Consider the following 13,531-nt stretch of genomic DNA (forward strand, 5'->3'; position numbering starts at 1 on the left):
GCGCCCTCTCGTCTTGGTCGAGCATCAAGGTAGTGAGCATGGCACTTCGTCGTCTTCACGCGATGTCGTGGACTGCACGCCGACGCCGGCCTCATGGACGTGGCCTCCTCGACTAGCATCATGGTTACGACGATGGCGATCTCGGCGGCATCACGGACGTCTCTGCTGCAGCTCCGGGTTCATGGTGATGTCCTCGTATGGTATCGCCAGATTGGTGTTGTACTCCCGCTTGGGCAGACCCAAGGAACCAGTGCGGCGGCTTGGCCAACTGCTGGTACTGTACAAGATAATCAGAATACCTCACGTGCATGTCGCCTCAGCCTGCTCCTTTTATTTTTACTGGAGATGGGGAAGTACAACAAGCCTCCGCCATCATGGAGGTCGGATTCCACCGGCCGCGAGACCAACAAGGATGCCATAATGATGTATAGGGATCAACTTCGGACAAAAGCAGGACCAAAGATTCACCTCCCCCACCTCCAAGCAAGAACGGAGCCAAGCCAAATTCGTTGTGGTGGCCCTATTGGTCTCGCGGCCGGTGGAATCCGACCTCCGTGATGGCTGAGGCTTGTCGTACTTCCCCATCTCCAACTACCTGTGGACACAGAAAAAGGGAGCAGGCTGAGGCGACATCCACGTGAGGTATTTTGATGATCTTGTACAACACCAACCTGGCGATACCTGGGTTGATCGACGTAAGGTGGTGATCCGATAGGAGTTGCCGTGGAGAGGAGCAAGTACAGCTAGCTAGAGGATTATATTGTCCAGCAGATGCAACCGTAAGAAAATCTAGCAGTTAGAGGTTGTTGCAGATATCAAGGGATTGAGGAATGGGTTGTATGTACCGAAAGTATCCAAACTGCCGCTATATGCAGCGTTAAGCCGGAATAAAATCTTTCACCAAGTTAAGTTCAATCGTTTCACGCTTGATCTTGGCGAGGGGGCATTTTGTTCAATGGATTTTTGTGCATAGCTCGTATGGTTATATTGGTACATTTGATGGGCTTGAACTTTCAAACTACATCTATACCAGTATACGTGTGCATGCGACTTGCACTGGTATTTGTATTATAGGATTGATAATCAATCAGCCCTTTGCATGAGCCGTGCAAGTTGTGCATGTCCAGGCACTGGCCTCGACGTATATATCCTTGCGCCAGCTAACCCAAGAACATCGGAGCTGCGCGTACACAAGCCAGGTTACGGATGTACGTTTGCGTACGTATATGGCTGACGACTCATACGCACGCATCGGACCCATCAATTTTCCTCAACACAACAAGATACGAAGAAGATAAGCATGATAAGCATGAAGGATTGGTACTCCAAAATATCGGCCATCCAAGCACGCGGCCGGTAGAAGAGATATGCTCTCCCAGCTCCATTGCTGCCGAGGATGACGGAGCGCCATCGCTATCCACACGCGCGGCCTCCCCTGACCTACTGCCTATAAAAGGCGCAGACGCCAGCGCTGGACGGGATACATAGACAGACTCACGCACGCACCTGCACAGGAGAACACAGACAGAGACACAGACGAAACACAACACACGAAGAAGTCAGCCGGAGGAAGAAGCAAACAAGTTCACGAAGAAGGCCACGTCCCGGAGGGATGGAGGAGCAAGGAGGAGGCTATTCAGGAGGTCAACATGAAGCTAGCACCCATGGCGTTCTTCCCCAATGGTGAGGACCATGGTTGACTCTCTCTCAATCTCTCTCGATCTTTTTTTCTCCATCTCTCTCTACTACACCTGGAGCTACTGTGGGTCGATGAAGTCCGCATATGGCTGGGTCTGCCAACAAGCAGACCGGCGGCGTGCACTGAAGATGGCGTCACGGCTTGAGTACACTGCACTTCGTCGAGCTCGTCAGCGTGCGGCTCGCGGCGCCGGCGTAACGGAGGACAGAGCTCGCCCACAACTGCATCCCGCCACCGTAGCTCGTCAACAAAAACACGACATTGACGCCATGGTGGATGGAGTTAGCCGACGCCTGCAGCCTACCACGACGCCACCGGAGAGTCTACCATCAAGTCATCATCACGCGGGCGGCGGAGACATCACCATGCTCGAGTTCGCCGGTGGCACCAGGACCTCGGTGGCTTGGCGCCTGGACAGGAGCTAGCTGTACCACTTCGGCATGCATCAAGCTGGACGGTGGAAACCGGCATATATCATCTCGGAGTTCACCATGGCGCCTGGAGCTCATCACGGGCATGTTGACGAGGACATCACCATGAAGCCGGAGCTGCTGCAGAGGAGACGTCCGCGTTGCCGCCGAGTTCGCCGTTGCCGTAACCATGATGCCAGTCGGAGCCGCTGAGGAGGCCACGTCCATGAAGCTGGCGTCGGCGTGCAGTCCACGACATCGCGTGAAGACGACGAAGTGCCATGCTCACTACCTTGATGCTCGACCAAGACGAGAGGGCACGCTGACGCCTACGACGACTGCCGTGTCAACTCGGCGTTCGACCAAGGGCGTCACCGCTAGGTGCGTCGACCATGCCGACAAGTGCGCGCGCCAGTTTTAAACCGGTGCCGATCTCTATTGACCACATCCTTATACAAGGCGTACCCCTTGCTTACCCCGACGAAGCTGCTGGTCATCAAGAAGTCCAAGCCAAAAGACCCATGCTACTACAACTACAACTCACCTACGTCGTTCAAGACTGAGGAGGAGCAAAGGCCATGCTATCTGCGGCGCGTGTACCGACGAGGACACGGACTCTGCCGTGGCCACACACACATCACCTTCATCATCATGCATGGGAACTTGAAGCGAAGACCGAAGACGACGACCATGTGGCTTAATCGGAGGTATCTCGTGGTGCAACCCGCGGTGCAACCCGCAGGAGTAAGTCTTCTGAGGCCCCAGGAACCGGGAGACCGTAATCGTCATTGTCAGGCTGGCCGCACTAGTAGGCCACGGAGAGCACACAGGGAATTGTATTTGTTTATCCTTGAGATTAATAAAATACCTTTCCCCTTTTTTTATTTGTGTATCACGATACACGGGCACACCTGCAAATACACATACACACGCTACGTTCTTCCTTTTCTTATCCTGGTGCGTAGAGATGCACTCCACCCAAATCCGGAGTGTTTTCTCGTGTCAAACAAGTAGCTCCATCTCCATGCTTGCAGCAAGCATGCTTGTATTTCGTGATCCTATTTGGAGTAACAAAGGATGCCTTAGTAAAGAAATGCATAATCATTCTGCCAAATTATTGGTAGTATTCTTACTGTTTATATGGACTCAAAGCTATTTTCCATATATCCATAGATTGTAATGTCTCTCTGCACATCTTGTGATGCATCTGCTCTTGTATTCACGGCACCACGTGATCTGCTTACTGGAGTACATGGTAACCAAAAAAAAATTCAGGTTCCTGTAACTATCTGGTATACTGCACCTCAGCTGTTACTTGGGGATAACACTATACAAGTGCTGATGGTATCCTTACAGGGAGAGAAAAGCAGATCATTTTACTCTCTTCTTTCCTTCGTTACTTCAGTTTTTTTCTTAACTATCTCCAGACATGTGGGCAGTTCTTTTTGACCGAAAACTGTAGGAGAGATTTTGACAGTATTTTGACCAAAATGACAAGGCCTTCAAGGCACAAAAGAGACAGAAACAAGCCAGTTCAGGATGGCAGTTTTGCTAGGATTAGAGAATCTGGAGCTTTGGACAGAGAGATCGAGCTTACATTTTTGCTGAATTGCTTACACTGAAACCACCATTCCAAGGTGTTAAAGCAAAAGTCTCTAAACCCCTTTCAAGTATGGGCATTCACACTCGGTTAGTTTCTTTTGCCATCTTGTTTTCAAGTTATATATCACTAGACTAAAATTGCTGCTCCCTTCGATCCTAAATTCTTGTCATGGTTTTAGTACAAATTTGAACTAAAACCAAGACAATAATTAAGGATCGGAGGGAGTACTTTTTACATGACGACAACAGGCCCAGCTGCCCCTTACCAGTCTCAGCTTAGGTGCCATTTTCCACTTTGCACATCTTTAGTGTTTTTGAGCTTTACATCAAATTGCTACTTACTGGCAAAGAGTGGTGAGTTTTCCATCAAATTGCTACTTACTGCTGTCACTGTCAGGATAAACTTGAAGGGGAACGCCAATATTACTGCATTAAGCTTCTGCTTGGATGATGAATTTATCTTGGCGAGTACTTGATGTAGATGGAATAAAGATGATCAGCGTTTTGTGGCAAAGCAAACCTTTTGAATGGAATATAATGGATATATGTAACATTTATATAGTATAATTGAATACTTTCTTGTACCATCCGCAGATTCTGGGATGAGGTACAATATGGGACATGTGCAAGGAGGAAGGGAGCGGAAGAGGTGTGTACTGCTCACCATAGAGGGATGAAGCTCGGCAAACAGGGGCGGATGAAAAAAAGGCTATGATGTATTTCTTCTATGCATGTTGAAGTCACATGTTTTTGATTGATGGTATCTTTTTTCTTTTTCATCCGTAGTTGCTAGGATGGTAAAGAGAAATGAAGAAAATAGGCAACACTAGCAATACCCTTACAACAAAAACCGAGAGGCAAGTGTGTGCATGATGACTGGCAAAGAGAAAAAGCAAGAGACAATAGTTTGATCTATGATACCCTTATTTGATTGGAAACGTATGGGCACGTTACTATCTCTTTTAAACATGTGTATTTTATTGTCCGTAGCAATGCGCATGCCTTTTGCTGTTTTTTAAACATGAGGTGTACTTTATAAAAACTGTTACATTTTCTGATTATTTTTCTAACAACGTGAGGTGCCCATGCTCTATAAAACCGTTTAGTTGACTAGACGTTTCCAATTTTGTCTACTTCCTAGAATAATTTAAAGCGATGAGGTTCTACCTCATTATCCGATCCGTTTATTTGAGATTTAAGATTGATAAATTTGAAGTTTTCACTTTTCATTTAACAGAGGTTTTCATCTGACATGTCGTCCTATATTTCTCTTTTTCTTCATAAAATTTGTGATTATATTTATCTCATTTTAACCCTAAGTTGTTACACTGTGTCAAGGTTTGCTCCATTTATCAATTTTCCGTCGATGGGCCCACTTATCGGGTTGAAGTGCATTTGACTAGAATGCCATCTCGGAAGCGTAAACCATTTGGCTGTTTTCTCCATATATCCACTTCCTCGCTCCACCCGCAACCTACCTTAGTTCAAGTATGTGAAGAATCCGGCGATCACTGGCGGCAAGTCCTTCCATCTCTGCACTACTCCTTGCCGCCTTCCGTTTTGCCTTATTTTAACTAAATAAGCTGGTTAGGGGAGTAGGGAGAAAACACCCTGTGAAGTACACTTCCGAGTTGGATCTTAGTTACCAAAGTGGTTGGAAACAAAATCATTCATGGCACAGACATGCAAGTCTATGAGCAAGACTAGTTCTCGCGGACGCAGCTCCTCTGACGTATGGCTGCTGCCGTGGGGGGTGAGCTGACCGGTGGGCCTGGCCCCACGTGTCAGCCGCAGCACCGTAGGTCAGGGGATCCTCCTCCAGTTCTTGCTGTGCCTATACAAGACACAGAAACTGATCCGTTGCAGATGCAAACAAACTTGCAAATTGTCCCGGATTGCGATCTCATCTAGTCCTAGGAGCTGACTCTACCAGTTACTCCAGTTCTCTATTATCAGAACCTGATCATAGTTGGTGTTGGCATTCTGGATCAAAGAGCATGTGTTTTAAAACCGGCTAAGATTAAAGGATTAATCTGATTCAGAATCTAATGCTACAGTATGTGGCATACATACTCTCTGTAGATATAAGTCGGTCCAAACCCACATGACTCCAGGGCCAGATGAACTGACTGGAGAAAGAGTTGATGTCATCGCATCCAAAGATGGGTTGTTCTGAGCATTAGCATTTCATCTCAAGTTACTGAAGAGAATAACAATGTAGCAGTAACATGCCTAGCAATAATCCACTATGATATGACATTGGTTGGGTTTATTTATCCACTGGAAGCAGGACATCAAGTTACTAACATAGACTTTGTCCTCACAAATCCAAAATAATCATGATACTGATTAGGCCAACACGCTTACACGCTGGGTTTCTAGAGCTCGGACCATATTCTGTAGAGAAATGCAGAAGACTATGCATGCCTACATCACTTGTTACAGGACGGACGGAGTAGAAATAATTGAACCACCGAATCCTGTAGAGAACCAACCATGAGATAAATGATAACCATGATTGCCATAGTATATAATCCAGTTTATCCAATAAAAAAGAATGCCACTAATTAGTATTCCCAAAAGATGTTCCTTTTCATCTTTAACAATACATGTTACTTCAATAGGCTACGAAGTATGAACAACGGTCTCAGAAAGACCTAGGGGTACCAAGTATAATTTACAAAGCTAATATAACACCGAACCAATTCAGGAAGTAATAACCTTACATTAGAATAGTGGCAGCATGTAAATAACAGCTGTTTTGTTCATCCACAGTAATACATTATTTGGGATTTTGGCCATACAACATTGTAACTACTAACTACTGCTTTTGCTAAATGGTTAGTTAAAAAATCTGTCATGTTTTGACACAAACAAAAATGCTGATAAAAGTCTAAAACTACCACACCGATCACAACAACTGTAGCCAACTGAAGTTTGTTTCAAACTTACTCAGCTTAGAAATTTCAGTGCAACTCAGGGCCGCTGTATTAAACGTTGCAGTGACGAGTAACTTGTCACAGTCAGCAATATAATTCAACGCATCAAACAATAAACATAGCATTTTTATGTAACCTATTACCTATATATCGTATAAAATCATCAAGAAATTCTTCAGTAAATGAATAAACCATACTGATCACAATAGTAATCAATGGAAACTTATTTCAAACTTACCCAGCGTAGAAATTTCAATGCAACTCACGGCTGCTGTATTAGACATCACAGTTACCAGACAGCAGGAATAACTTGTCACACTGAGACAATCAGTCAATGCATCAAGCACCAAGTATATAATCTCATATGATAGTATCAAGAAATCCTCAGTAAATTGTGTATCATGCCCAACAAATATTAGAAGAACGGCCTTATTTCCCCAAAAGGGGACAGAAATTAGCCTGACAAACCTCTATCAGATGATAATTCATACTGATCAAGGTACCCTCATTGGCAACCTACCACTAAAAAAAAAATTACGTATTTAGGAACATGCTGCAGTTCCATTCACACAAAAATCAGGTATCTGGTTTGTGCTTTTACAAGATTGCGGTTTGGTGTACATCCCAATTTGCCAACAAGGAGCAAGATAGTAACATCAATAAATATGACATTATGTAAATGCAGTCATTTTTAAGTCACGGCAGTGAAGCAAAAATAAAATGAGGTAGGATTGACTCAGTCCTCCAGCGAGAAGGGCATAGGCAAACAGTGTTGCTTGTCCGTCGTTGGGTCCCAGACACTGAGGCCAAAATCCCCGGCGTCGCAGTTTGAGCTGGAGGTGAAGAAGAGGCCGCGGCCATGGTGGGCATCGAGCACGTACCAACCACGTGGACTGGGGGGTTGGGCGGGACGGAAGGAGGAGGTTGGGATGAACCGGGAGAAGTCATACCTAAGTCCTTGGATGTCCTGGAGGAATCCCAGAACGGGAGGTGTCCGATGGAACTCGCGGTAGCGGCAGCGGAATCCACGGTCGGCGAGGATGCGGCGCCATGGCTTGCAGATGGAGGAGGCGCGAACGAGGTGCTTTGGCTCCTCCGGGGGAAGGCGGAGGAAGATATCCTCGACGAGCTCCTCCAGTAGCACCGGCTGCGACGACATGGTGGAGCGGCGGCTAGGGTTTTGTTGTGCAGAGCGTATTGGACGGAGCAACAAGTCTGGTATTCTGGACAGTTCGCTGCCGTTGGATCTTATTTTTAGGAAACATGGTTTATTTTTAGAAAGTAATTAATCTAGCTTAATGATATCCCTCCTGATGCAATCTTTCCCGTCTATACTACGTACTATAAGCACATAGATTATGCATCCCTTTTCATCCACTAATGGTGGACCGTCTGATCTACAGGACATCGACGTCTCAAATGAATCCCCATCCTGCAACAGAAAGAAAAAAATGAACCGCACTGCCCACCCATCTCGCAGCGTAAAAAGAGGATAACCCGCACCCTAGGCCGACCTCCCTTCTCTGCCTCGGCGCTCTGACGTCAAGTCGGCCATAACGGCATGGGGTGGTGCGGCAGCCAATGTGGTGGAAGCAGAGCAGCAGAGCCGGTGCTACCCGGGCTATAGCACTGCTCCCTCACCGTCATACGTGTTGTCATTCTCCTTTACAAATCTCTCCCAAGAAGGCAAAGAAACTCCTCCAAAATCAGTTGCTCGTGCAGTTGATCCCCTCCTTCCCCCAAACCGTACCAGACCCTCCTCCCGATGGACTCGTCCAGCTCCAGCCCGAGGAGCACAACAGTATCGTCGATACGATGCATGAATCCTTAATTGATTTGATTTGCTCTGCTTTCCCCTTTTTTGCCATGTTAGCCTGTTGCAAAGTACACACCTAGCAAGGTAATCATCACCAATCTCTTATAATGACATTTCAGGTATGTCATGATAGACCCAACTGCTATTTTTTGGATGCTTTCTAGGTGTGACGTACTTGTTCGGCCCACCATACCATGGTTTTTGGATAAGTTTAGAATTGATAGGATTAAAAAATTCAATTTTCCATTTAATAGAGGTTTTCACTAGATACTTCATCCTATATTTCTTCCCCGCTCAACCCGCACCATATGTCAGTTCAAATAAGTGAAGTCCGGTAGTCACCGGCGGTGGGCCCTGCATCTCTGCACGACTTGACCGGAAGAGACGAGTGGGCCTAGCCTAACCAAACCATCAAAACAGATGCAACTAAAGTAAGCTAGGACATGTTGCTAGTCAGGTGAGTACTGAGAAAACACCCGGTGAATATATATTTCTAAGCTGGCATCTCAGTTACAAGCCACGTCGGCCTGACCGATGGGCCCGACCAAAGCCGATGGAAGCCAAAACATTCATGGCACCGACATATAAGTCTACGCAAGAGACTAGTTCTCGGTTGCTTGTGCGCCAGTAGAGGATAAAGGAACTGATCTGTTGCAGATGGAAATTTTTTGATCCGTTCAATGTTTATACCTGGGAGACACCGGGAATCCGCAAATTTCTCAACATATTTGGTTTGAAGTAGGCCATTCTTCGTATCACCACATATGATCGATCAATTTGGCCTTACTCGGATGAATAGAACGGTTTCAAATTTCTTCTAAAAACTTAAAAGGCAAAAAGATAGGAAATGAAAAACAAAAAACAGGGACTGACCTTCTTGCTTCAGGTCAAATCGGCACCAGATGACTGAGTTAGCAATGCCCTTTCAGGATAAGCTTGCCAAATTAGATAAGTATTAAACATGAGCTCAAGCAAGGATGCAAAAAGATGCTCATTCAGTTGCTGCAACAATGGGAATAGTCCGCTACTTCAAACCACAAGGTCATGGTACTTTGGAGTGTCACCAGCAACATCCCCGAGAACCCATACAACCTGCAAAAATAAATACAAGAAACACATGAACCTAAAACCATGCCTCTCAAAGAGAAGACAAATTTTCCGTAGATTGTTCTCATACCTGCTCGTGAACATCCTCACATGTACAAAACTATCAGATCGAGAAATCCCCTCCCCTATCCGAGGACGGGCCTAAGAGGGGAATTTTTATAAAATCAAGGAATCAATTGAGACCTAAGAGGGGAAATTTTATAAAATCAACCATATACTTATAATACGAATATGCTTGCGACTGTTTCCATGCATCATTTCTTCTGAGCTTCTGCAGCACATTGGTCTCTTTCATTGCTGTGTCACTGTATTTCGTTACAGCACTAACAATTTTAATATAGCTACCATTTACTTCCTTCCTCTGTCCCAACATTCCAGTACCTGACCAAAAGTACCTAAACAAACAAAGAGATCATAATGTCAACCAAACAGAACAAAATCTGTATTATGTGATCAAACAAAAGAGGAATTATCTGTAAAGAAAACTACATGTGGGAGGAAAAAAAATACTCCCATCGACCGGCATTACTTGTCTCAAATTACCCAAACACGGATGTATCTATGTGTAAAAAACGTCTAGATACATGTAATATTTCGACAAGTAATTCCGGCCGGAGGGAGTAAGAAAACATGCGACAGTACCGAATTCAATCACAAATATAAATTATCGAGGGAAAAACTAATTAGGTGCATTCCCATCAGCATAACAGAGGGCATACCAAATTCTTCTTAACTGGCATTTCTTTATGCGAATCATAAAACACAAAATCAAGAAAAAAGTATACAGTCTCCTCAACTTTGAGCTAATATAACACCGAACCAATTCAGAAAGTAAATAGCCTCACATTAGAATAGTGGCAGTATGTAAATAACAGCTGTTTTGTTCATCCACGGTAATACATTATTTGGGATTTTGACCATACAACATTATAACTACCACTTTGGCCAAGTGGCCAGTTAAAAAAATCTGTCATGTTTTGATACAAATAAAAAGGCTGATCAAAGTCTAAAACCTACCACACTGATCACGACTGTAAGCAACTGAAATTTGTTTCAAAGTTACTCAGCTTAGCAATTTCAGTAAATTGTGTATCATGCCCAACAATTATTCGAAGAACGGCCTTATTTTCCCAAAAGGGAACAGAAATTAGCCAGACGAACCTCTATCAGATGATAATTTATACTGAACAAAAATACTACGATCTCAAAAATCAAACGAGCAATTGTTAGTTACTCAAAGATCCAAACCTTATCGGCAACTGTTTCTTCCTTGTTTGTCTCCTCAGAAGCTGGGGACGAAGAAGGCTTCTCAACCACGACCTCCTTCTCATCAGTGGCAGGCTCAGCAACGCCTTCTTCTTTCTTCATCTCCTCAGTGGCCGGCGAGGCAGCGAGGGCACGGATTCCTCTCCCTTTTTCTTCGTCTCCTTAGTAAAAATATAAAAAGATGACCGACCATGATAACTTCCTATCTACTTAATTTAAATAACCAAACTCAAGGACCATCTCTGCACATTTGGAATCTATTAGGTGTACTGAACAAACGGTCAGCGATATTTCTTGGTGTCGCTGGCCAGCAGATGAAGTCCAAGAACTCAAACTGGCAGTACCATGTGGGTATCAAACAGGAACTGCAAGCAAATAAAACACCTTTCAAAAGTATTAATACAGTCACATGGATGGTAAATGCGTGAATGTGATGGCTTGGATTTACGAAAGGGTTGCTTAGATTTAAGAAAAGGTTGTTTAGATGTATACATGATTTATTCCTTATTTAAAATTTTAAAATTAATAAAAGAAATTTCATTTCTTTATTTTATTAATTTAGGATCGAGAAGAAGTAGTCTTTCTTTGATCCTTTCGGTATGAGCCTCTGGGGCGTAGATAGAATTATTTTCTAGGCAAAATAAAATCGAGGCCAGGGTCTGGACGTTGGAGCAGAGCTTCAACTTTCAGGAAACATGTACTCTAGCAAAAATTGATGTACTTATTTGATGATGCCATTATTTTTTATCTCCTTGTGTTTGGTTTGTAGACAAGGCCTCAGGCTCTCTCAATGCTGTTCATGCTCTTGTTTCTGAAATCAAATTTGATGTGTACTGTCACTGTGACTTCTCGGTTCAACTTTTGTTTTTGGAAGACAGTTCCAAGTGGCCTAATCAAACATGACATGAAGACTTAATACGAGTCCGCAACTCCCCATGAAGACTTAATACGAGTCCCAAGAAAGAAATAAAAACTTACTATGCGGGGCTTAAATTTTCCATAGTGAGCACTTGAATTTTTTTATCTTGACACAGAGATGTAGCTCACATAGCTAACCCATGTCAGTTCCCAGTCCCATGCTTGTTCAAGATTTGATAACCATGCACATTCAAACATGAGCATAACTTGAATACTTTTGAGAAATGACCGAAACTACTATTTGGACAACATTATTTCAGAAATGAAACTGAGGCAGACAGATTCACTTTTCAGAAGAAAAAAAAGAGAGAAGAGAAGCAGAATATCAGAAGAACAGATCCCGTGTAAAGATCACAAATGATTCAAAAGAACATACTAATTGATCAATGATGACTTCATTTATAGTTAATTTAATGGACCACAGGACCAGACAAACTCAAAATAAAACACCTCAAGGCTCTACAAGATACCAGCAGGCTGAGTCGACCTGATGGATAGATCACGGTACCCTCACTGGCAACCTACCACTAGAAAAAACTAAAAAAGTACATTGCGTATTTAGGAACATGATGTAGTTCAACATTGACACAAAAATCAGGTATCTGGTGCGCGCGTTTACAAGATTGTAATCATTGTGGTTTGGTGTACACTCCAAATTTGCCATCAAGGAGCATGATAGTAATAACAATAAATTTGACATAATATATATTCAGTCGTGTTTAAGTCACAACAGTGAAGCAAAAACAAAATAAGTGCATATGATAGTTGAAGTGTTAATTTCATGCACCCATTTTCTTGGGCATAGATAATTTTAGTCAAAAGAAAAGCATTAATCCTCAGCTTTTCATTCCAAACCAGCATGTCGAGCTACAGAACAAGGAGAGTCATGCTGGGGTAACCATCTTACATAAAGCCCTTATAGAACTTGACACCAATTAGGATGCTGCGAAATAAACCAAGAAAAACCCATCAGTAATCTCACAGATCCAAAACCAGACGAGTTGCATGTCAAATACCACACTACTATCACCTCCGCAGTGACCGAAAAGCCCTTGCTCCACCATCTAGATCTTGAGATGCACTTGACTTATTGCGCCTGGCCGGTAGAAGCTGCTTCCATTGCTGCAAGAATTTAGAAAATAAAATGACCTGATTGATAAACGGCCGCTTCAACATACATTTTGCTCACTCATCAACAACAAGCACAAGGACCAAAGTGGCACTAACCCAAACAGCACTATGACACTAGGTAGATCTAGTAATCCACACATGCATGAAAATCATTGAGAAGATGGACTCGTACTCAAGAGGAACACCTCTTTGTTGAGAACGTATGCCATCATCCATAGTGTTATTTTCGAAGTACCTTATTTTTCATGTTGGTAAGCGCAACATAGACAGATCATGACAAAGGATTGTACATGGTTATATGCACATAAGTAATACTCCTACCTGGGAAGTAGAAGCTCATGTAGGGATAGACTCTCTTGTGTTGATCAACATCAACAAGCTTCCTAACTTGCCTTGACTTGAGTTCCGACCATATAGACACCAGCATGTGTGCCCACAAAAATGACATGGGTACCCTCCGCGAAGCCACACACATGTGCAACCAACGGCCTACGAGACAATGTTGGGGACAGCATGGCACCACCATCAGGCAGCAGCGTCTTGAGATCGATTATATTGCGTTGCGCCCATCGCTCAGCGCCAGTCTCCCATGACCACAGTATTAGGCGTGTATCATGCACACTAGCGAATCCTAACCCACCAT

The 13,531-nt window shown here is 44.0% G+C and overlaps 1 protein-coding gene and 1 long non-coding RNA gene across 2 annotated transcripts; both read right to left on the reverse strand.

The window, feature by feature from the left end:
* Positions 1-7,386: 7,386 nt before the first annotated feature.
* On the reverse strand, positions 7,387-7,809 carry LOC104582311. Its single transcript, XM_010231767.1, has one exon. The coding sequence runs from the start codon at positions 7,807-7,809 to the stop codon at positions 7,387-7,389; it is 423 nt and encodes a 140-aa protein (XP_010230069.1).
* Positions 7,810-12,136: 4,327 nt separating this feature from the next.
* Positions 12,137-13,263, reverse strand: LOC100839244. The gene is made up of 3 exons (XR_002964683.1): positions 13,210-13,263; positions 12,788-12,879; positions 12,137-12,700 (listed from the first exon to the last, which is right to left on the reverse strand). It is a non-coding gene; the product is annotated as an uncharacterized LOC100839244 (long non-coding RNA).
* Positions 13,264-13,531: the final 268 nt, after the last annotated feature.

This window comes from Brachypodium distachyon, chromosome 1 (genome assembly GCF_000005505.3).
Source record: "Brachypodium distachyon strain Bd21 chromosome 1, Brachypodium_distachyon_v3.0, whole genome shotgun sequence".
NCBI classification, from domain to species: domain Eukaryota; kingdom Viridiplantae; phylum Streptophyta; class Magnoliopsida; order Poales; family Poaceae; genus Brachypodium; species Brachypodium distachyon.